Genomic DNA, 25,255 nt, shown 5'->3' on the forward strand with positions numbered 1-25,255 from the left:
CTTGCATTATTCGGCCAAGATCCTGCACTTGCCCAATTTTACGGTTTACTGCGGCACCCCCGGCTTCATCTTGCGACACACCGGATGTGGAGCACTGCGCTTGACGTTAGGGTTTCAAGCAACTTTACGCCAATCAGCAATTTGCCTGGCGAGCTATCAGTGATACAGTATGATTATCAGTGCAGGCTTCTACACATGGCGTTGGCATCTGTTAGGCAAATCGCTTTATATAACCAAGTATAGGTTGAGATTATTTCGCCTAGTGAAACATATCTTATATCAGCGTTAAAATTTTTACCAAGCCAGAAATACCTGCAATGTTAAAACATTATCAATCGCGACTAATTACAAATGTGTAAAGCGTCCTGCACGACGCTATAAGATCGCTAGCAAACCGCATTATACTAAACCCTACAGATCAACGTAAAAGGCCATGGGAATTGAATTTACGGCGCCATGTTCTTAGATACCACGTTTATTAATGGTTCAAGTTTATTAAATCGTCAATGACTTAATGTAAAAGCATAGAGCCAATAAATGATAAGCTGAGATTTCATCTGTGCTGTATGCCCAGTTGTGGCATCGCACTGACTCGGTGATGCATGGGGTTGTACACTGTTGCTCACCACAAACTGGAGTGCCGTTGGATGGCTACACTAGCCAATACGGCCGATCTCTCGTCACCAGCTGCACTGATGAGACCTTATAGGTCGAAACAGTGTGCACTGTCTGCAGCTTGTCAATCACTTAGATTTTTCAAATTTATTAAATCATCAAAGCATAAGATTCAAATTTAAATTATAATCTTTATCCTCCAAGCAACCAGCTGGGAGATTCTGGTTTAAAGTTTAAATATACTGTACTACCCTTATATTGCTTAAGCGACATTTAAGTTATAGAAGGTCGGTAACTGCACTTTCAAGCGTCCGTATATTGAGAGCTGGAAGCAAAACCATTAGACGAGTCACTTTATTGTTGGCACGCTTTCATAACGAGAAATCATTACAGATATAGAGGCGTTTTTCAACGATTGAGCAGAGAATGCGTTGCTACATTGTGTAAAAAGATTATCCTTATGGCTAGTCGGGCTAAAATAGATACACAGCCAAAACTCAATTATTCAAAGCAATGGTAAACTGCACAAAACTTAAAACTACCTAACTAAAAGGGGATCAACTTTTACAAGCGACAAAGTGATGCCACAATCCCACACACGCTATAAACAAATTCCTCATAATTCCCGATTCGACCAAACAACTGACTCTTTCACTGCAATGGAGACTCTGACTTTAATGCCAAAACAGCCAGGGCTTATAACGATTTAAAGGAGTTTTGAACCGGGAAATAAGAAGAATAAGTTTCGAAAACGTGGATTGTTACAACAAACCACAAAGTCCCGCGTATTGAATTTCAATGATTAAAACTGTCACGTTGTGCATGCAGGGAGCAAAATTCACGCAATTGTTAATTATCTCCTTGCTTGACGCCGCGCTGCAAAACTTACGCTCATAAAAGATTCGCGATTAAAAGCGTTTTACTCGCATAATGACAGGATAAGCGTTTTGCACCCTAAAGCACATGCTTTTCCTAAATCAAAATTCTTAAAGTTGGGTATAAAAAAGCCCATTATAAGCAAAATGGTTTGAGTTCTGGACCGAATCTGTCAACTTTTTACTTAAGTCAGAAAATTACCGGAAAAGCCTGGCCTGACTTAAAAGAGTTCTTGCACAAAGGCCATCGATATTATAGTTAGATTTTGATCCGCTAACCTGTGACAAGACCTCCAATAATCACTTTCCAGTTGATGGGCGTAACAATTGTCTATGATTGGATGTCATTTAACATTAGTAGTCTTGAATCCTAAAATTAAGCAAGTATGAAAATATACATGGCAAAACACATACATGCAATACATTCTATGATAGACCTATCTTATTTTATTTTGTATTTTTATTAACAACTTTAATCTTCTGTTAATTTTTCGATTAGCCTTATTTATAAACTTGCACCTATGACAAAAATAGGGATTTTTTTACAAACCTGGTTAATGAGGACCTACCCTTTTGTATTTCCGGGTTATCATTTGTCTTCCTATCAATTAATCCACATTTCCAACGTTGTGCTTGATCTACTGACCAGGTCATTTGCATTGTGCACTTTTCCACTTTGATTTGCAGTTGTAGTGTTTCTTCATGAGTTTACTTAACTGTACTAGACATATTTTTATCAAAATCTTAGCTTTAAATCCATGTAGTTACAAATGGTAACTTTAACCAATTAGCCTCATTTCTGTCTAACCCACAGTGCACAGTGTACCTGTCAACATTTTTATCATCATCAAAACAAACTGTGCAACTTGAACACCTAAAATGTCAACTGCCTGCTTTACTACAACGCTGTAAGCAATCAGCAGGACAGCGCTTTTCCATCGCTGAACAAAAACGCCTCTAGCATTCCAGAAACAGCTCAGATGTGTTATCTGGCTGGTGAAATCAGGGTTGCCAGGCGGTGTGGACTGGATTCGGACAACATTTGCCAAAAAATCGGACATTTTAGGACAAAAAAAAACTAGAGCGTATAATTGCAAATAAGGTATCAATTTCGAGGTGTCAACAGCCATTTTTGTGCGCTTACGTTCCCCACACTCATAAGAGCGAGTTTTACAAAAATACAAAGTGGTGGACGTAAAACATAACAAACTTCCTATGTTTGACAAAAAAACGACATGTTTAAAATAATATTTAGTCGGCAATTGCAACACGTTGCTCTAGCGCAGGGGTTTTTAACCTGGGGTGCGAGAACTGTTCCTAGGGGGAATCATTACGGTTGGTTAGGTCTATTCTATTTAGGGAATTACAAAAGGGGGAGCGAAAATTGGTTAGTGATTTGAAAGGGGGTGCGAAAATTGGTTGGTGATTTGAAAGGGGTGCAGCAAGGAAAAAAGGTTAAGAACCACTGCTCTAGCGTTTATCATTGATTTAGCAACGTTAAAAAATGTTTCGTTTGCATTGTACACAACAATGGCCAGACATTCACTGGCAGAATTATGTGTTTGACGTCATAAACAAGGCACTAACCAAAACAAGTTGCAGTTTTAAGCCACGTTTTGTCGTAAAAAAGGTTTGCAACCTTAAAAAAATGGGATTTTCGGACATATAGCAAAATTCGGACATATTAGGACAAAAAACTAAATGTCCTAATGATTTTTAGGCGTCGGACACAGCATGTGAAATTAGGCCAATTTATCGTTTTTTGTCCGAATTTTCGGCCACCTGGCAACCCTGGGTGAAATAACCTTTTACAAATTAATTAGTTCAAAAGTCAAATACATAACTAGTTAGCAAACGAACTCCTACCAAAATGCAAATCATTTAGTTCTAATGATATAAAGATAACAGTTACTAAAACATAAAACTAGTTAACAATCATTGAATCACCCCTGAAACGTTTCTGCAAAACAATTTAATTATTATTCCCATCAAATAGTTGTTCAATTTCAAATATCGAACATTTTTGCTTAATGTTATTTTAGAACAGCGGTTCCCAAACTGGGGTCCGCGGTCCTTTAGGGGTCCGTGAGGCAATTTTTGGGGGACCGCGAAGCGGTTGAAGTAATTCTATAATCTTATTTGGCGTCAGTTTGTGCCACTAAATAAGTTTAAATCAAAGTAGCATTGAGAATCGACTGTCTCCATTGCTAAACAATGACCTTTATTAAATGACAACTAACAAAAATACAATTGTTCGCGCATAATCGTAATGTTTTTGTCCTGTTTGTGATGTCACATCCTGTCTTTGGATGATTGTTATGCGCAATTTTGCATAACTGGCTAAAATCCTGCAATCAACTTTCGTTTTTATGAAATACACATTTAGGCTTAAGGACCGCGAGCCCTTTGAAAAAATGGCAAAGGGACCGTTTTGAAAAAAATATGAAAAAGTTTGGGAACTACTGTTTTAGAACAAAGACAGTGCCAGTTTTGCTTTTGATTGATTGTAACTGTGATGTCATAGTTCAGCAGACAGACGCAACTAATTGATTTAACAATATCGGCGAATGTTTTTTGGCAATAGGTAACCAAAACCGGAGTTTTATATTATCCACATATGAAACTAAACCTGTGCTGGGCTTCTTAAAATTATTTTTTTGATTTTCTTACAATGCTGCAGTGCTGAACACCGAAACTTGCTTCGTTACACAGTTTATTGCACAATGCAAAGCGAGATAGAAAACACAATAAAAACAACAAAATGTCAAAACTTTCAACCAACAGAGATTATCAACAAATATTACCAATATTAATATTGCGGAATCAGGATGGATTCGGATAAAATAGACCAAATACGAATTGCGTACGAGATAAAGATTGTTAGTTACTGAACATAGAGCCCTTCTGCCAATTGTATTGATACATTTGCCAGAAGAGCTCTTTAAACTTGATATTATATGTCTGGCAGAAATAGCTTAAATATTTGATAGAGAATATTTTGATTGGAAAGTTTAGTGCATGATTTTGTAGCACTTGAAATACACAATCACTTATTGCGTGTCTTCTGGCATTTGAGTTTTGATTACAACAATAAACGGTGGGGATGGGCCAAAACTGCAAATGTTCTGTTTGGTCGAGCACCGAGCATCTCTCTTTCCGAGCATCTCTCGGTGCATTATGACGTCACAAAAAATCCCCTTTCTACGTTTTTGCTCTACAAGGCCTCTTACGTCAAGTACGCGTTTTCCACCATCTAGTGCATTTGAAAAATCATTCGTTGTAGTTTATAGACACCCTTTAGAACACTAGTTACATATGTTAGCAGGGCATGAATATGCAAATTTAACGCTCGGGTCAGTTTGTGCAACTGCTCGGCCGAGCACCGAGCATCAAAACAGCGATGCTCGGTACCGAGTACTCGGGTTCTGGCTCGGCTCGGCCCATCCCCAATAAACGGCACACTTGTGTAGAAATACACACGCAGCATAATCGCATATAAAAGCTTGGCGAATTGTTTTTGTATTTACTCAGCTTTTTCCGGATTATTTAAAAATTCAAAGTTTGCTTCTAAAAGTTCCATAAAAGTTGTGTTAGTTTGAAACAGAGTTTACATAATACTTTTGCTGATGTTTGAAAGTCCTAAACAGCGATACAAAACAAACAGCCAAATGATTCGTAAAACCACTTAAAAATTTAATATGACACCCGTGAATTAAAACCGATAATTTGCTACACCAAGAAATACTAACTTTTCCATAATTTTTGTTCTAAACGGGTCGGGATTAAACAAGGCTTATTGTCTTAAAGAGTCTTGAGGAGTGATACAACAAATGGTAAAATGAGTCATAAAACTTTTTAAATATGGCACCCATGATTCACAACTGACCATTTGCTACTACAGTATATTTCTACTTTTTGCCATGATTGCGCTTGCGACAGTTTGCACATCAAACGCTTCATGATTTCGCCATTGACTTTTATACAAAGGGCGCAGGGCCTGTATACACACACCTCTTGATAAAACTGGTCCCTCCGTTTAAACCTCTATATAACACCGTTACGTCACCGCTAATGACGTCATAATCAACGAACAATCACGCGCTATCTGTCACGATACCGACGTCACGTGGCTGCAGCTTGCGCATGCGCACTAGCGCATCTTGACACCAGCGCGACGCGATTCGTCGGGGCTAAACTGGAGGATGGTTGTTATGGCAACGAGGATGCGTTGGCGCGCTGTGGCGTCGCTAGTGGTGAGATATTGGAAGAGGATGTTCTTGAGATATTCCATGTTGGCGCTCTCGCGTAATCTGAAGCGAGAATAGAATAACATGACGTGGCAGAAACAACATTACAAAGGAAATTTAAAGTAGAGACTCATATCTTGTATTGGCACAAAAAAGCGTTTTTTAACTGTTATTTTGTTAGCTTGTTAATTCTCTGCGAAACAATTACACTGTACAGTATTGGTGAGGATAAAGCTACTCACGTTGTCCGCTCGTATTCCATCATGGCTTCCTTAAGTTTGGCGACCTCCTGTGAATATTTCTCGTCTCTGAATTAAAATATACATTTTTTAAGGTTTTTTAAACAAACATTATAAAGAGGGTGCTTAACCTAAAATAAACGACCCCCAAGAAGTGCAAAAACAATCAACCAGCACCAGTCTTGTGAAATATTATACTTACTTTTCAGAAAACTACTACAAGAGGTGTGAGAACTGTGTGATGAATTTTAAATTGAGAGTCGCTGTCCAAAAGTATTCGGTTTAAACGTAGGGGGTGAGTGCTGTGCCTAGAGCAGTGATTGTGCCACGAAATGTACGTTATTTTAAAAATGGAAATATTCCATGCTGTTTTAGGACCAAATGACGAAATGCGATCATGCATAATAAAGTTTAGAAGCTGATCTGTTTCTTAGTGGTTATAAAAACAAACAATCGGTTTTACCAACACAAAGTTGCAAGTATGTTTTATTAAACTTTGATATGTTGCCCTGCAAAGTGTGTCACGGAAAAAAAGTTTAGTTTGTTGTCGACTACATGCTTGAAGAGTTTAGGAACCACTGTGCATAGAGAGTGAAAAAAAGCTGATACATATGACTGACAGAACATTACTTACTGTCCAATAAACAGAACAGCGGGTAATAAAACTGTAATGGGTGTATAAAAGGTTGAGAATCACTGCATATTAGGATTAAACCTACTTCATGATACCGGCCCCTTGAAGTTGTCTGATTTGAAGTTCAAGTTGCTTCTTGTGACGTCTGATACTGTTGATTGTGACGTCTTTCCTCGCAAGCTGCTCCACATAATGGATCATGTTCGAATCGTTGATGGAACCCTGATAGTTGTTGTATTAGAAATATGTTTCATGTGAATTAACCATGAGCAGACTACGGTACAAAACTGCCAGAATTCCCATGTTCTTTCAGCCAGATCCTAATTTGTTCTTTTTTATTTTCTAATACCACTAGGCATACAAAAGAATGTTTTGTACTGAAAGCTCGATAATCAAAGGTTTGAGAAATTGTAATCCTGACAATTATGCCAAAAGTGTACAATCTTTTGGCTTTTGGTCCTTCCAGGTGCTTATTTCTCCAACGGCCGCCTCTATGGCAATTTAGTTTTTGATTAAGCTAAATTTCATGTCTGTGTCATACGTTCCCCTGAAAGTGTAACGATACAAAACCATTTCTTTCCTAACATTTTTCCAATTGTGTGAAATTCCTTTTAAGGTTTCACATAGAAATCTTACTTTGTTCATAATTTCCGACACCGATTCTTCAGTCGGATCTTGTACGTCATCCGTTCCGCTTGACCGACGTGGTACGTACTCAGGCACGTGACCGACTGTCTGGTATTCACTGAAATAAAAAGAACAGATATTTAAACAAGAATGAATAAAATCACTGTGTGGTTTTCTGTTTGCTTATTCATGTCCAAAACTCAAAGGGCTTAAATGAGTCTGTGAAAGGTTTTGTGAGTCCGCAACTAAATCACGAAATTATAAGTTATGAGTCTGTGAAAGGTTTTGTGTTCACGAAAAATATATCTCAGCACTTTTTACTGTTTACGTTACTTCGTATATTTCTCTTCGAACGTAAATCGGGACAAACTTTGGACTCGGCATGAATGTTGCCGCATTTTTATCAACTATCGGGTTCGGGCTTTGTTTTATTTTGTAAAAAACAGGGTTAATCAGGGGCCAAGTATCAGGCCTTCATACAAATCTATCAAAAACACTCCAAGAAAGAGGTTTTAAAGGAAAGAAAGCAAAGTGTGGGTTTGCTTTTGGAAGCCACAAAGAAAGCAACCTACCTACTGAAGGCCGAAGTATAAGCTTTAAGATGTTTAATCTCTTTGTCTTTATCAGCCAACATTGCAACCGTCCGTTCACGTTGTGATCGGATCTCGCGTTCCACTTCAGTGATTCGACGATTGTGTTTCTCCTGTTGACTCTCTAGCTCAGCCCTGTGGACGGCAGCCAGCTTCTCCAGCTCCCTCTGATGTTCAACCACCTTCACAAAAAAATGCACTATGAGACTTACATGTGACATCTAGTATAAGGCACTCATACAAAACTAAACTGAGGTTAAAATTTGACGAAAAATGTTTTTTGCTCTTCAGTCACTACCAATGATTACAAAATGTGATTTTTGTAGATAGTTTGCCACAAGATTGATAAACATGCCATTGAAACAGGAAAAATATTCCACTGTTTTGTGACCCCCAGTCACATACCGCCTCGTAATACGGTGTAGCTGCAGCGCGTATAATCATAATCCACCAATTGTGCCCTTCACTCTTTAGCGCTCCATAACGTTACAACGTTGCGCAGCTATTTCCGTCTTGGTGATTGTTCAGTGCAGTAATCTTTAACCGGTATCCGTTAGTAGTTCCGCAAGAAAATTATTAGCTTAATTATTTTTTTGGAACACCGGGGGTAATAAGCTTTTCTTTCAAATAATTATCAAATATTACCAGTTTGATATTCTATCGTTATTTACTTTATTTTTTGTTGTGCAATAAAAAGAATGTATTTGGGTGGGCATGTTGCTACACACTACAGTAGCTGAGCGTGAGCTTGTTTACTTTATTGCATATTTCTAAAATTTCGTTTGTGGTTTCGCAATCATTGGCGCCGAACACGGGTATGCCGGGTATGCCAGGCCGGACGAAATCCTCGGGTATGCCGCATACCCGAAAATCGGACCATTGTTAGTCATGCGTTATATGCTTTGTGAAAATTATTCTGATACGAACCAATACGTGACATACACAATTGATTTCAATCGCGTTTATTGTTTTACAACCTATGAATTGTTTGCATTCATTACAATTGTGACAATTTTAACGTCTTCAAGAAGCATGGAAATTAAACAAATACGGTGGCAAAAAGCACAACACAGGTATGTATTGGCGCTTGCTTACGGGAGGAGGGAAAACACCGCAGCCTCGGGTTATACGTCAACAACCACGTGACAAAAAAAGTTTTGCGTTTGTGAACTAAATTATGAGAATACAGCTCACTATTTGTTCTGACTGCCTCTGCCGCAAGGACAACGACTGTCAAGTTTCAACCGAAAAAACAACAACGCTTAATGTTACTTCACAAACGTACATTTACAAAATTAACTTGTTAGCTTGTCGAAAGTTTCTTGCAGTTTAAGACATCGTTTGAAGTACACCAAACTTTAAAGTTAATAATGCGTCACATACAACTCACTGGGTTAAATAGGCGACACGTTGTAAACGAAACAAGCGACTTAAAAGCGTATGAAATGATTTTTGCGATGACTAGGCCAGAAGTATGTGTGCTGAGTTGCGTAAAAACAAAGCATTTTAGTAATATTTATTACATACAAAATAAATGTTAGACATTATAGTAATTTGTGACGTAAGGTGACGTCTGAGCTAAATCTTTTTTATCCTAATTGTTCCGCCTCCCCGTAATTTCGGCAAGTGGTTCCCATTTTTGGTAATGTGCAACGCGCACAAACATGTATTGCTGCGCACAAACATGTATTGAATTGCAACAATAGCATAAGGGCCTGGTGGTGGAATTACGTTGTGAAATCTTATATACTGCAAGTTGTAACGTAGTCTAACCATATGTAGCGACATGAAATGAATTTGCTATTTCATGACGTCATATAATATGGCACACCCGGGAAAAAATTAAAGTCGGCGCCTATGTTCGCAATACGGTATTATTATTATAGATAAAAAATTTTATACATGTTTCGTGGCTCAAAAAAGGTTGAAAAACACTAGTTTGGTGCGATGCGAAATAAACGCAATGTTTTCAGCGTGCTACAGGCACCTGCTCACAGATCAGAGGCACAATTCGTTATCGTGCTGTGTTTTCCTTGCGTTGTGACGTGCTTGCGTTTAAATCTTTTTTCCTTTGTTTATCGTGAATGTACTACGCGCATTCAGTGACATTTACCCTGATGAAGACGACCTGTATATAAATACAATTGCCAGAAAATTTGTATTATTTAAAACTCAATCGAACTTACAAGTTGGGCCGACTTTTCTTGCGCATCATCACAAGTGGCTCGGAGATGAAAATGTCGCTCCCTCGCCTCCTGGAGTTGTCTCTTCAGCTCCTCCTGCTCTCTGTTGCATCCAGCTCCTCCTCCGGATAAGGAGTGGCCTCCCTTCATGTTCTTCAGGACGTTCTGAGCTCTTGTCTAAAATCATGTTTATGTAAAACAAATCCAACATATCAGCTATTCACAAATTGGCCTTTCAATCGTAGATTATGCATTTGCATCAACAAGTATGGCCATTTTTAAAGTTACATGTTTTGGGAGCCTGTGGGTAAATCACTGGGTCAGCCGAGGTTGAAGTTAAGAAGGATAAACTTTGTGTAAATATCTAAAAATTTTGTAAATTTGAAAAAGTTTGAATCTTTTTTGTTTTTTTGTTAACTATATGGGAAAGTGTTTTTTGACTAAATGGGAAAGTTTTTGTTGACTAAATGGGTGAAACAACCAAAAAAGTATGATGGAAAATAATATATGTCCTCCTTCAGCAAAAGAAAAGCCTTAAAAAACTGATACAGTACATGGTTGCTTCCTAATAGGGAACCATGTTCCATGCTCAGGGACCAATAAAATTGAACTTATTAAAACTTAAGTCGTAATTCACCTTGTATCTTTCAAATTCCTCCTTAAGTTGAAGCAATTCTTGTTGAGATTCAAGATAAAGTTTTTGGTAATCCTCAGATTGAAACGACATCACTACATCTAAAGTGATGATGTGTGATTACAAAATTGGGTTCGTGGAAAATTAATATTACTTTATAGATCAAGTCATCATTTATTGCCAAAAAGATAATTTCACTTTCATTAAAAAATTGTTCTTGGTATATTGTAACGTTTAGAGTTTATAATTCCTTGTTTCTTTGGGAAGTTTATTATTTGTTTATTGATGAAGTTAAACACAAGAATAAAGTTTGGTTTCTTGCTTTTAAAAGTTTTAAAAATTATTCATTCTTATACTAGTCAGGGTAAGAAAATGGGCATATTCATGTGTCTATTTTTTCAAACAGAGGTTAGGTTAGGTGGTACGCAGCGATAAAGAAAGTTGCCAGGTGGCATGATTTCCGTATAAGAATCAGAACCACTGCTCTATATTATGACCACAATTGAGAATCCAATCTTGTTATTAACCTGTGAGATCAACTGGTTCGTTGCTTTTTGCTGCCGCCTCTTTCAGAAGTTGTTGATATCTCACAAGTTGCTCTTTCAATCCATCAATATCCAGAGCTTCTTCCAGTTTGGATTTTAACGATGACAAACTCATATCTTCCTTCTTGCTTAGTTTAAATGCATCGAGCTGTTTCCATAACAAGGTGTTTTCCACACCCAGTTGTGATATTCTGTCTTTCAGTTTTCTGTGATTTTTAACAGCAAATGTTTTAGGTGGGCATAATAATTCGTTGAGAGGGATGTCTACTGCCCAATGTACATAAAGCTATTCAATACTATTTTCAAACTAGTCAATTTTTGATTGTAGTTTATTTTAGGTTTCTTCTGGCAATTAATGTTTTTAAATGCAAAAGTTGATCCACTATAATAGATAAAGGCAAGAACAGTTTAATAGCGAACATCCAACAAGTTTCGCATTTTAAATAGATTAGTTGTGTTGCCATAGGAATACCTGATTTTTAAAGCGTATTATCAATGGTACAAACTTGAAAGTGTAATTTCCTATGACACTTTTCACTGTTTTTTAATGCAAACAACTCAACCTTTAAAAAACAAAAGCAGGGACACTTGAATTGCAAACACCAAACAAATTTAACAATTGATCAGTCGCGTTGGATCAACTCAAAAATTTTACCAATTGCTGAACTTACTGTATCGAGAGTTGGTCCTTCTGTCTTGATCCGTCGTACATTCCAAGTTTGTTTGAAATTTGCACGAGTCGGTTTTTAAGGTCGGCCACTCGCTCTTCCTCGTTCTTTGCAATTTGTCTTTCTCTCATCTCCACCTCTTCCACATGGTGCCGCTCTAACTCCAGCTGCCGTTTGTGTTCAAGCTACAAAAACAAAAAAAATGCTGTATTAGAATTTTTTACATAGATGTAATAAATTTTTAATATGTTGTTGTAAATGCATCAAGAATTGCATCAGCACATCAAAAAATCAATTTATTAGTTTGTTCCAACGAAATTCTGAGCCATTATTAGTGGTGCGAAGGCAGAAAACAGTAAACTCAAGGTGTAATAAGTACTTTTGCAAAAAGTTATTTTAAAGCATATGCAACTGATAAAAGTGTCTGTTTAGGCCATTGAAGGTGTTATGTCAGGTCTCCCAAGGATATCAAGGCATTGAGCGGGAAAATCCAGTCCGCAAAGGATTTAAACCCCCCTAGAGGCGTGGTGTAGTATGGTTCATTAATAGTTATGCTAAGATTGCTGATCTGCATGAATGCTTCAGGACTCGCCCCTGTATAGAATGTATGTTTATCTTTTAGCCTAAGTGTCTGCTAGATAATGAAATACAAGAATAAATTGTATTTTTGTTCCTATTCTGTGGCTTTTATAACGTTTATCTATTAGCAGTAACATATACTATACAACATACAATGACTTTAACCTTCAGGTTTTTCTTATCAGCTTGGTATGTTGCCACAATCTTTACTTTTTCTTTAGTGACAGTTGACAATGATGTAGTTAGTGTGAAGATTTGTGATCTGAGATGCTGGATTTGAGAATCTGCATTTTTTTCTTCAACATGAGAACTTTCATCGTCAGCTGAAACATAAAAAAATAAAGAGTTAGAAAACACGCTAAAGCTGGCAGTGGTGTTTTAGCATAAGCAAAAAGCTTGCTTGTTAAACCTAGAAATCCATTTCAAGTGATGCACTAAAGCAGTGGATTTTTTTAGCTTGAGGGGAGGAATTTACTTCAATTTATTCATGTGGTTTATAAATAGACACTACACCTCTGAAAAAGTAACCTGTGGTGGGATTCAGCTGGTTCGCACAGGTTCTATAGATCCATCTCACAAAATTTTATGAGATCAGCGAACTGGTTAGCATTACTAGTTACTGTCAATGGACGTTTGAATATTATCTGATACACCGATTTTTGAAATCCGACTGAAAAGTATGACTTTTGTGATAGAACTGGCTGACAAAAAAAATGAATCGCACCACTAGATATAACCTGTGAAGTGGATAAAATATCCGCTTTCAAATGATCTTTGTATAGTTTAGCATTTACTATGTAGTCTATGGGGGAGGAATGAAAACGTTTTAAATTATTAAATCAGGATTTTGTTGATTAAGGTTGGGAACCACTGCACCACAGTTACTTGAAAAAAGCACAAATTCACAATTTTACCATAGAAACCATGTACCTTGTTCGCTGCTGGATTCTGCATTGCTTTGATCTTCACTTCCAGATCCTTCATCATTTGAGCTCTGTATAATAAAAGCACAATTATCTGTTTTTCAAAACTTCTATCGTGTTCAATAAAAGCTAAAAAGGCGAAATATAACTGTCAGCCTTTGCAACTACAGGTTGACTACATCTTTAAATACAGTAAACGCTCCGTAAAACATATTCTGTTAATCCAGATTTCACACAAAACTCGAGGAACAAAATTGTAATGTGGTAAGGCTTGAACTAATCGACATCGGTTAATCCGGATCAATTTTTTTAGTCCAAATGGATCTGAATTAACCATGGTTCACTGTACAAGCTAAACTAAGTAAATAGTTACTTTATTTTGGTGAAAGGTTTACATAATAGTGTAAAACATATCTGATGCTGGTGCTTACATAGTACAAGATAAAGAATGTCCATAGCAGTTTTAACAATCATGAAAAAAAAGCTTTTTATGAGTAAAGTCACAATTTCAAACACTTTTTCTGCTGTATTGCATGTTACATCATTACAAAAACTATACAAAACATTAACTACCCGCTGCGTCTTGTCATTTTGTGACTTTTTCAATCTCTCTGAACTTTTCGCGGCAGTCGAAGTCAAAGCTTTCATCCCAACTTCAATAGCATCTTTTTCATTTTGCTAACTTTTGTAAGCTTGCACAATATCTGCGAAAAAATCATATTGACAATGTACAGAAAACATTAAAAAGGGAATTGATATTGTCAAGTTGCATTTTGAAATATATTTCGTAAAAAGAAATAGCTTTTTTAACTTGGTTAGAATGTCATCATAAAGCTAACATTGTGTCATTGAGTTTTCGAACTATAACAAACTGTATGATTTTCTGTGTTTTACTTTTTGGTGTAAAACTTAGTCGTAAAAAACTTCATAGGTGTCTTGTCAAATCAGTTTTGGGTTTTTATTAAGACGTAAAACATATTGACCACATTAAGTTTATCTGAAATTTACACAGCAAAACAAAAATCCAACTTTTTTACCTCTTAGTTGACTTTCATAACGTGAAGTTTGATCTTTTTGTTTTTCAACTGTAGACAACAAATCTTCGTTTCTGCTGAACTAAAACATTTTAAATCGACCATTCTTTGACCAAGAAAGACTTCCTTTTACGGATCCTCCTCGGCAAAGAATAGGTCACTCACCCTAGCGCCAGTTAACATAAGTTAGGCCTAACAGTTCCGCAAACCCGGTTGACCCACGACAGACTCCTATGTTTACATACAAGTAAATATTTGAAGTTGAGGAACGTTGGTTGATGGATGAGAATTGAGTTGAACGAAATCGTTCGGCAGACGAGGTGATTTGAATCTGTCAATAAAAAGCACATTATATATACGACATCAGTACTACGTTTTAAGGAAAGTATTGTATCATTGAAAAACAACAAAGGTTTCTTTGCACCCGAAGCCAGCAACACCTCTGCAGGCAAAAAGCACACGAGACGCGATGTTCTAAATCAGCGCCTTCGAAAAAAGCGTTTTTGTTACGTCACAGAAAAGCGTGCGTGGATAAACTTGCCACGTACAGTTAACGCTTTAGTGACTTGGTTTTGTAGTTGACAGCCAAGTTAAACATTGTTTGCCAGTTTAAACAACACTTAACGTTAAATATGTTAAGTTAACTTTAAATTAATATCACTGAGTTGATGGATAGTTTAATCTTTCTTCTTTAATGTGCATAAGAACTGATTAATTTTATTCAATGTTTGTAAATATCGGCATACACAAAATTTATGAACTACCGGTACCGTAGCTAGTAGTAGTTAAGTAGTACATAACTGTAACACTTGCCCTAATGAACTTGCTTTAATTTCCTTTGTAACAAATTTTAACACTTTCCTAATACAAGTGTCAATGTGTATCAGTAATATCCAACAGTTATTTAGGAAGAACAAATACATTGACACTCACCTTATAACACCGCCAGCCTTCCACCTCCGCACGCCACCAACTCCACAAAGCAAATGACTTAGCAAGGAAAGGATTGACTTTGGCGCGGGAGAAGCTCGAAAGCTGATTGGTTGTGACATCACAGAAATTATTGAAGTGTTTTAGGGTGCAAAAAGGGTAATTTTAATTTAATTAAACTTGTATTGAACGCAAAAAAAGATAATGCTAATTTTAATATTTACTGCACTAAAATGAGTTCCAGGTTAAGTTTTGGCCAAGTCCAAACGCCACCCGGTCACATGATGTAGAGATTGGCTAACACTCAACAGCTGCAGACGCACAAACGTTATGGGAGGTCCGTGGCGGTTCAGTACGGTCATCATTCACAAAACCGCTTGTATTGTTGCTCGACCAACCATAAATACAAGGTCAAGTCGCAAGTTCACGCGATGCAGGTTCAAGTTACCACAAAGCTTTTGGATTTTGTACAAATGGTCAATATTCAAACATTTAAATTGAAAACAACTAATGAGCACAACTCGCGTTTTTTATTGTTATGTCATAATGTTATATTGCCAAACGAAACACTTTTTTTCATGTCCTATTGACTCACGTATTACATGTAAAAAAGTAAAGATTGAGAACTACATTTTTAACATAGTAATTATGTGGGCAATACAAGACAATATTTAACATAGTGTAAAAGCAGTGGTCGGATTAATTTTTTTGTCAGCCGGTTCTGTTACAAAAATCCATTGACAGTAACCAGTAATGCTAACAAGTTCGCTGATCTCATAAAATTTCCTGAGACGGTTCTATAAGACCGGGGTTATCCGGCTAAATCACGCCACTGTGTAAAATGTTTTTCAAGTCTTTAAGTGCCTATAATGTACGAGATCGGAGATCCTTTGCTACAAACAGTTTTACCCTAATGAAAGCTATAGAGTATATATAGCGTCATCTACTGTCTGTTGTTCTCACAAAGCCATATTTCAAAGCAGTTTGTTGATATTCCATCCTTCCTAAATTCAAGGCAGATTATTGGCAGTATTTTTATTCCGACGTTTGACGTCCTATACAGGTCGCCTTCATCAGGGTAAATAACACTGAATGCTACTAGTACAGTGCACGATAAACCAACGGAAAAAAGAAACGCAAGTACGTTACAACGCAACGAAAATACCGTGCGATAATAAATGATTGGGCCTGATGAAGGCGACCTGCGTCACCAAACTACCCGGGTTACTATAGCGACGACATGAATTGCACGTGGTCTGTGAATAATTATTACGCGGGTTACGACATCGAGTTAAATGTGGACGATCTCGCGCTCAGCTCACACGACAAAGTTCAGCTGTACGACGCACACCGCCACCTGCTGGCGACCTTCACAGGTTACAGCAGCTACACTTCGCCGATTCGGACCACTACATCCCGCATGTACGTGGAATTTTCGTCCGACTCGAGTCGCGGTTTCAAATTCCGCGTGCGCGCGACTCCCGTTGCCATGACGACCGACCGGCCAGAGACGACGGGAGCGCCCAGCACCGCGGCTTGTTTGAACGGACAGCACCTGGACATTTTTTAGGGCTACGGATGTATAACTTCCCTAATTACCCGTGGAACTATCCCGACGACCAGCAGTGCTCGTGGACGGTTCACAGTCACAACGGCTACAACATAAAACTTACTGTGTATGACATGCAACTTGCCTCTGGTGATAATGTCACAGTTTTTGACGATTCCTCGCAGTACTCTGATGTCTTGGGAGTTTACCGGGGAAGCTACTATAACACAGTACCTCTCTACTCAAGCGGGAACTACATGCTTATCAGCTTCTGGTCGGACCGCTACTACACAAGCACAGGTTTTCAACCAAGATACGAAACTTTCTACCCTGTCGAGGAGACCACAGAAATACCGGATGACCCCACCGTCCCATCATCCAATATCACACATTGCGATTTATCTCACCACCAACAAGGCCCTGGGAAGCTTTTCTTCGCGCAATTACCCAACTAGTTATCCTAATCGCTGGAGCGAATGCTGGTACTTTCCCGAAAATTACGATCACATTCATTTGACCTTCAACATTTTCAGCACCCAACAGAACGTGGATATCTTGTTGTATTCTCATGATAATTTCCAGCAGTCTTGGTCAGGAACTTATTCTTCCACCCTTTCTATTTATCCCCCTGGCTGTAGCTCATGCGGTTTATGGATGGTGTTTACATCGGATGATTCCATTACCTATCCGGGGTTCAACATTTCCTACTCTTTACATTAACTCCAACAGATTAGAATGTTTACCAATAATTCATTTCAGTTTTAATTCAGTTTCGTGCAGTTTTAATTCATTAATAGTATTTAAACTTTAGTTACAAGACATCAGAATCGCTTACAAAAAACCGCTTGTAATTTGCTGTTTAGCACAATTTTTAAACAACATTGTTACGATTGAATGCATGAAGCTGGTTCAGAAACCCGCTTGTGGCACTGCGCAATAAATCTTGATTAGATTTAAACGTAATTTTCATGATTTAATCTTATGTGTTTTGTGCGTTGGGAATAATTGGCATTTTGTAGTAGGCGGATTCATTTTACGGCTTAAAGTTACTAGTAGGCGGATTCTAGATTGAAGGTTTTCAAAACTTGATGTTAGTCTGCCAAACATTACAACTGATCGGCTAAAAACATTGTTGTCGTTGCCCTTTTAAATAAGTGTAGCGTGTGAATTAATAATTGTGGCTGTATTATTTGTACTGATTGTGTTTAATATGTGGCTTTGGGTAGTGACATAATTGTACGAACGCCTCGAAATACAAACTAATTCCGACATTTGTGCTAAGGTTAGTGATTATCGCAGTTTGGTGAGTCTTGATCCTTTCACGGCGAATGTTTGTGTGTGATTGTCATTTAGAAACTTATCATTTTGTTGTCGGTTATTATGCAGGTTATGTGCAACTAATAATCGTGAATAGAAACTAAACCTACGACTCAAACCTGGCAGCTTAAAAACTTGCCAGGTGTTAAAAGAGTTTAAACTTGTTTTCTTAAACCCAAGCCCGATTCGAATAGTCCGGCTCGCCGTACAACGCCAACTATAGCCTTTTGATTTTAATGTCTCTTCAGTTTACTGCGCCAAACTTTGCCGATGTATGCTTTACTGCAGCGGTTCTCGAACTGGGTCCTTTTGGGGTCCGTAAGGCAAACTTGGGGGGACCGCGAAAAGGTTGAAGTAATTCTATAATCTTATTTTGCGTCAGTTTGTGCCACTAAATAAGTTTAAATCAAAGTAGAATCGACTGTCTCCATTGCTAACAATGGCCTTTATTCCACGAAACTAACAAAAATGCAATTGTTCGCGCACAATCGAAATTGTTATGCGCAATTTTGCATAACTAGCTAAAATCCTGCAATCAACTTTCGTTTTTATGAAATACCTATTTAGGCTTAAGGCCCCCGAGCCTTCGAAATAATGGCAAAAGGGACCGTTTTGAAAAAATAATGAATAAGTTTGAGAACCACTGCTTTACTGCATTGTATGATTGTTTCAAAATAAGGTTATGATGAAAATTAAACAACGCGAACCCCCATTTAATGTAAACACCTGCCTCAAATCCCGGCATTTCATTAAAATTAATCGGGATTTCCCGGGTTGCCAACGATAAATGCCAATTCCCAGCAGACACATTGTAACAAAATTATGCACAAAACAAAAACATGTATTTGACCCTTAGTTTTACACAAAATAGCAAAAAGGATCAAAGAACCACGAAACTGCGAAACATTCGCAAACTAGTAAAAATAACAATAAATATGTACATGTCGCACAAGATGTGGTTTTGCGGTTTAGCCGCTTGACATGTCAATCATGTGTGTCGCTTGTCGTTTAATTGTCAGAGGGCGGCTTCAGCCACAACTGCCACGTTAACTCGTCGGTTGTCATGTGGCTGTTGACGTCGTCCAACGTCACGTAAACGCTTCCGAACTCGATCGTAGAGCATTTTCGGGGCGTTGGAGTAGATGAGAGGGTTAAGAGAGCTGTTGATGGGAAGCAGGATTATTGCTGACACCGCGTAAATCACTGGAGGCACAGTTGTTCCACCGAAGTTTAGGAAAGCCATGATTGAGATTGGCACCCAGCAGAAGAAATCAGTAAAGACCAGCCGGATGATTTTCTTTTGCATTTCTGCAACAAACACCAGAAGTAGGAGCAAAATTTAAGTTGCGCTTATCGGATTTACCTTGGTTCTGCTTTTCAGCTCTCGCATTTCGGGCCCTCTCATTCACTTGCCTGCCACTGGCAGCCGATCTCTTGTAAATCCAAACGTACGCCACAGCAACAAACATAAAAGCCACGAAGTTTAGAGTGATGATGCCAAGTGAATATGGCCAAGCCGTGTCGGTCGGTGTCACGTAAAGTTTACTGATGCAAACACTGTTGGTGCTGTAGTACCTGAGATAAACATTCAGTTACAGCAACAATTACTATAATCCCATTTGCTTGCAGCTACATACCCTAAATATCCTGTAATGTCAAACAGTTCAGTGTAGTTATAATCTTCAAGAATATCCACAAAGTCCGCCCAAGAATAAACATTTTGTACCCCCAGAAGTGCGCCATCGAGTGTCTGGGAATCGTTGATGGTAAAATTGTGTCGAAACTTTACAAACCGTTTCATGAAAGTGTCCATGCCTGCAAGAAAACGCAAGATGGATAAAAACGGTTAAATATGCACATGTGTTACAATTGCTCACTTGAAAAGTCAACGACATGACTCTTGAAGAACGGGTTTTCTTTCATCCACGCTTTGGTTTCAAACAAATGTTGAAATTGAGACGTAAGAGGAATAAAAGCCAGTGTTAATGAAATTGTCCAAGATAAGATGATAGCAAGGATAATAATCTTCACTTTGGGGAAATATGGCGCATTAAACGGCTGCAAAACATAAGTTGCTTGCTGCAAACACTAGAGCACATATACATTAAAAAATACTCACGTTTTTCACAGCGTAAAGTCGGAATGCTGTCAGCAGGACCATTGTAATTACTGATGTTTCGCTGGAAAGCAAAACCAAAATACCCATTGAAATGCACCTCTGGCCTGACCTCCAAACAAGGTCGTTGGCACAGTAGTCTCCAGAATATTGAACACCAGCAACGCCGAGCATGAGCAGATAAACTCCCATGAGCAGGTCAGAAATTGACAGATTCAAGACAAGAAGATGGTTGGTTTGAAAAGAGGCTGATTGCGATTCTGTCGTCACCAACAGTTTCATCTCAGTAACCACGACGACCTGCAAACAAAGGAAGCCAAAAAACTATTTGCAAAACCACCTAGTTTGTCGGAACTTAGAACCACGTGTTTTGTTTCAGCATTACAAATATACCAGATTTCCAAAGATTGCGAGGAACGCCATTATCCACACAACAGTTCGTAACACCGGGTTAGCGATCAGCTCGTATCGCGAGGAGAAAACGTTTTCATTTGCTCTGCTGGACTTCGTTGGGCATTCGTCGCTCCAGTCAGAACAGTCTCCGAATCCATTGAACATCTAATAGTGGCAAATTTTGTTAAAAACTGCCATGAAAGAAAATTATATAGAATAATTTATAACCTTTTCCTCCTTCACAAACAAAGGTTGATTGTTTTCGCAATAGAACCTCCCGTCACTCGTGCAGTTAGTTTCGTCGCTTTTATCATCACAGTTTATCGTAAAATCACAGATCTCTGATTTACTTATGGAAACCTAAACACATTAACCTATCACACAAGGTTCTCAAACTAGGGTCCGCGGTCATTTAGGGGTCCGTGAAGCAATTTTGCGGGGACCGCGAAAAGGTTGAAGTACTTGTATAATTGTTTTTTTGCGTCGATTTATGCCACTAAAAAAAGTGTAAATCAAAGTAGCATTTGAAGATCGACTGTCTCCGTATAGCCTTTATTGCGTGACAAAGAAGCACTTGTTCGCGCACAATCGTAATGTTTCTTGTCTTGTTTGTGATGTCATAAACAATTTTTGGATTATTGTTAAACGTAATTTTGCACAAGTAACTTAAAATTCTTCAATCAATTTTCGTTTTGCTAAAATACACATTCCATCTAAAGGCCCACGAGCCCTTGAAACAATGACAACGAGACCGTCTTGAAAAAATAATGAAAAAGTTTGAGACCACTGCTTACAGAGTAAGGATGTTATTATAATCCACAGATGCTAACATACCTTAGCTCCATTTAACGCGGAACAATTGACCCTTCCTTGTTTTGTGCAAGTTTCCGAATATTCGTCACTTCCGTCTTTGCAATCTATAAAACCGTTGCAAATTTTTGAACGAAACTTTCCAGGGATTTCTACCACGGTTTCGTCACTTCCGTCTTTGCAATCGGCAACGCCATCGCAAACTTTGGATTGAGGAATGTTGAGACGATCGTTTGTTGTTTGGCAATGTTTACGATGCGCGCAGAGACTAGGATCCTCATCGTGGATGAACCTCCGTCGATCAACATTGCGAATTTGACCCGGACAATCTTGTTTCCCGTCGCACAACAGCTCGTTGCTGAAAGGCCGCCACTAAACGACAAATACTAATATTAAATTGATTGTTCGTACATTATGTTTATGAATGGTTCACACGTACAGTTTGCATAGAAACGAAAAACAAGATATCGCGTTAGTCAAACAAAATATCACACATGTCAGGTCTGTTTCGTTCTATGGATAGTAATAACTTACCGGCTATTGTTGGTTGTTCACACGTACAGTTTGTGGACACATGCAAAACAAGATATCGCATTAGTTAAACAAAATATCACACATGCCAGGTCTGTTTGCTTCTATGGATAGTAATAACTTACCTCCTATTGTTGGTTGTTCACACGTACAGTTTGTGGACACATGCAAAACAAGATATCGCATTAGTTAAACAAAATATCACACATTCCAGGTCTGTTTGCTTCTATGGATAGTAATAACTTACCGGCTATTGTTGGTTGTTCACACGTACAGTTTGTGGACACATGCAAAACAAGATATCGCATTAGTTAAACAAAATATCAAACATGTCAGGTATGTTTCGTTCTATGAATAGTAATAACTTACGCCCTATTGTTGGTTGTTCACACGTACAGTTTGTGGACACATGCAAAACAAGATATCGCATTAGTTAAACAAAATATCAAACATGTCAGGTATGTTTCGTTCTATGGATAGTAATAACTTACGCCCTATTGTTGGTTGTTCACACGTACAGTTTGTGGACACATGCAAAACAAGATATCGCATTAGTTAAACAAAATATCAAACATGTCAGGTATGTTTCGTTCTATGGATAGTAATAACTAGGGCAACTCTTGCAACTTTTTTACAGCTTCCGGCAGCTTCCTAAATACTCAGAATTTATCTAGTATGCTGTTATAAGCGGTTTGTAGGAATTTTATGTTGCAACTTTTTCCAACTTTTTTCTATTTTTCATGCAACTTTTATCAAGTATTGCGGAAAATGTAAAGAATTGATTGAATAAACATGCTATAAAACTATTTCTAGTATTTCTAGGTTCTATTTAGTGATGTACCGAATCGGCTAAATTTCGATTCGGCCGAAACCAAATATTCGGCGGCCGAATAAATTCGGCCGAATCAACCGAATCATTTATGACGTCACGCGAGGTCGTACCCTACGCGTTTGACATAAAAACATAAGTTTATCTACCTGGCTATTAGAACAGAATGGTTGTGTTTCGTCCTTATTTCAGTTCTGTGGGGTTTAAAATTACTTCAAGCATGATTGGCAACCTGCCAATGAATTGCTAATTTTTTTGACTACAGTGGGAAAAACGATAATGTGTTGAAAAAGATAAAAGTTGACGCGATTTCGTTATGTTCGGGCTTTTGAAAGATCTGCGTGGTACCTTAAGCTGAAAAGATACGTTTAACGCTTTAAAATTGTTATCGTAAAAGATTCGGTTTCGGCCGAATAATTTGAAACCGAATCTTTGCAAAAGTGGCCCATTCGGCCGAATAAATCCGGCAAATCGAATATGCGGTACATCTCTAGTTCTATTCTCTTTGATTTGCATAACAAAGAGCTACGTGATGGATTAGCTGCATCTCAATGTTATCATTGACGCAACAGTTGGCTTGCAAGCTAGAAGGTCAACCAACCCAGCCAATTTAATTCACTGTCGTTTAAATTTGAGGTCCTTTCCCATTTCACGGACGCCCAGGCGGGACCGCCAAAAATTACATTTTCACTTAGTCACCTTTTTCAGGCTATTGATTTTGTTAAAGTCGCCAACACTGTGTTTTGCTGCAATGGCTTGGATGAAGTTTGCAGACCTAGGGGTTTGGGGTGTGGCATTTGACTTGTTTTGGGGAAAGGGGGGGATTGGGTTATCGCTTTGCTGTTTGGCTTTTTGCGGAAAATTATTTCTGCATTGCGTTATTTTCTTGCTGCGTACCAGCAAAAAATGTAATTTTTGGCAGTCTCGCCTGGGCGTCAGTGAAACGGGAAAGTACTAAATTTGACAGCTCAGCAGGAGCTGAGAACGAAATGCTGTAATGCAGGTTTAAAACCTAAAGAACATAAAAATGTACGCATGATCGATTGAATAGCGAAAAAAGAAACGGAACAAGCAGACACCCTGAAAATCTTAAACTGTTGGGTTATACGACGGAACCTTTCGAGCATCTCATACCCTAATAATATTAAAAAAATTGTGCATAAATGCAACTTTTTACTGCAACTTTTGTTAAAATTAAGTGCAACTTTGTCAGAATTTTAGTGCAACAAAACAAAATATCACACATGTCAAGTCTGTTTCGTTCTATGGATAGTAATAACTTACCGTCTATTGTTGGTTGTTCACACGTACAGTTTGTGGACACATGCAAAACAAGATATCGCGTTAGTTAAACAAAATATCACACATGTCAGGTCTGTTTCGTTTTATGGATAGTAATAACTTACCAGCTATTGTTGGTTATTCACACGTACAGTTTGTGAACACATGCAAACAAGATATCGCGTTAGTTAAACAAATATCACACAAGTCAGGTCTGTTTCGTTTTGTGGATAGTAATAACTTACCGACTATTGTTGGTTGTTCACACGTACAGTTTGTAGGCACATGAAAAACAAGATATCGCGTTAGTTAAACAAAATATCACACAAGTCAGGTCTGTTTCGTTCTATGGATAGTAATAACTTACCACCTATTGTTGGTTGTTTGCACGTACAGTTTGTGGACACATGCAAAATAAGATATCGCGTTAAATAAACAAAATATCACCCATGTCAGGTCTGTTTCGTTCTATGGATAGTAATAACTTACCGGCTATTGTTGGTTGTTTACACGTACAGTTTGCGGACACATGCAAAACAAGATATCGCGTTAGTTAAACAAAACATCACACAAGTCAGGTCTGTTTCGTTTTGTGGATAGTAATAACTTACCGCCTATTGTTGGTTGTTCACACGAACAGTTTGTAGGCACATGAAAAACAAGATATCGCGTTAGTTAAACAAAATATCACACAAGTCAGGTCTGTTTCGTTCTATGGATAGTAATAACTTACGTTCTATTGTTGGTTGTTTACACGTACAGTTTGCGGACACATGCAAAACAAGATATCGCGTTAGTTAAACAAAACATCACACAAGTCAGGTCTGTTTCGTTTTGTGGATAGTAATAACTTACCGGCTATTGTTGGTTGTTTACACGTACAGTTTGTAGGCACATGAAAAACAAGATATCGCGTTAGTTAAACAAAATATCACACAAGTCAGGTCTGTTTCGTTCTTTGGATAGTAATAACTTACCCGCTATTGTTGGTTGTTTACACCCACAGTTTGTGGACACATGCAAAACAAGATATCCCATTAGTTAAACAAAATATCACAAAGTCAGTTTTGTTTTTTTCACATGTCAGGAAGATATCGTATAATATG

The 25,255-nt window shown here is 38.0% G+C and overlaps 3 protein-coding genes and 1 long non-coding RNA gene across 7 annotated transcripts; 2 read left to right on the forward strand and 2 right to left on the reverse strand.

Annotated features, from left to right (window-relative positions):
- Positions 1-4,186: 4,186 nt before the first annotated feature.
- LOC145229036 (GRIP and coiled-coil domain-containing protein 1-like) lies at positions 4,187-15,396 on the reverse strand. 3 transcript variants are annotated; one of them, XM_080094287.1, is made up of 15 exons: positions 15,327-15,396; positions 14,559-14,724; positions 14,397-14,467; positions 13,933-14,063; positions 13,367-13,430; positions 12,602-12,759; positions 11,861-12,042; positions 11,172-11,395; positions 10,648-10,745; positions 10,014-10,187; positions 7,810-8,009; positions 7,247-7,355; positions 6,696-6,832; positions 5,980-6,045; positions 4,187-5,800 (listed from the first exon to the last, which is right to left on the reverse strand). In XM_080094287.1, the coding sequence occupies exons 4-15, from the start codon at positions 14,005-14,007 to the stop codon at positions 5,641-5,643; spliced, it is 1,647 nt and encodes a 548-aa protein (XP_079950413.1). In that variant the 5' UTR covers positions 14,008-14,063; positions 14,397-14,467; positions 14,559-14,724; positions 15,327-15,396; the 3' UTR covers positions 4,187-5,640. The 3 variants fall into 3 exon arrangements, with proteins under 3 accessions (XP_079950413.1, XP_079950414.1, XP_079950415.1); XM_080094288.1 differs by having other exon boundaries at positions 14,397-14,475; XM_080094289.1 differs by lacking the exon at positions 12,602-12,759 and having other exon boundaries at positions 14,397-14,724.
- A 24-nt stretch (positions 15,397-15,420) lies between these two features.
- On the forward strand, positions 15,421-15,954 carry LOC145229038 (uncharacterized). The gene is made up of 2 exons (XR_013860341.1): positions 15,421-15,482; positions 15,568-15,954. It is a non-coding gene; the product is annotated as an uncharacterized LOC145229038 (long non-coding RNA).
- A 947-nt stretch (positions 15,955-16,901) lies between these two features.
- Positions 16,902-17,327, forward strand: LOC145228021 (tumor necrosis factor-inducible gene 6 protein-like). The gene has a single exon (XM_080092991.1). The coding sequence runs from the start codon at positions 16,902-16,904 to the stop codon at positions 17,325-17,327; it is 426 nt and encodes a 141-aa protein (XP_079949117.1).
- A 1,699-nt stretch (positions 17,328-19,026) lies between these two features.
- LOC145229166 (G-protein coupled receptor GRL101-like) lies at positions 19,027-22,132 on the reverse strand. Of its 2 annotated transcripts, XM_080094456.1 has the most exons (9): positions 22,043-22,132; positions 21,533-21,880; positions 20,927-21,058; positions 20,699-20,863; positions 20,309-20,605; positions 20,067-20,247; positions 19,827-20,004; positions 19,553-19,764; positions 19,027-19,497 (listed from the first exon to the last, which is right to left on the reverse strand). In XM_080094456.1, exons 4-9 carry the CDS (start codon positions 20,861-20,863, stop codon positions 19,205-19,207), a joined length of 1,326 nt encoding a protein of 441 aa, XP_079950582.1. In that variant the 5' UTR covers positions 20,927-21,058; positions 21,533-21,880; positions 22,043-22,132; the 3' UTR covers positions 19,027-19,204. The 2 variants fall into 2 exon arrangements, with proteins under 2 accessions (XP_079950582.1, XP_079950583.1); XM_080094457.1 differs by lacking the exon at positions 20,927-21,058.
- Between the last annotated feature and the right edge of the window lie 3,123 nt (positions 22,133-25,255).

This window comes from Phallusia mammillata, chromosome 5 (assembly GCF_965637545.1).
Source record: "Phallusia mammillata chromosome 5, kaPhaMamm4.hap1.1, whole genome shotgun sequence".
NCBI classification, from domain to species: Eukaryota; Metazoa; Chordata; class Ascidiacea; order Phlebobranchia; family Ascidiidae; genus Phallusia; species Phallusia mammillata.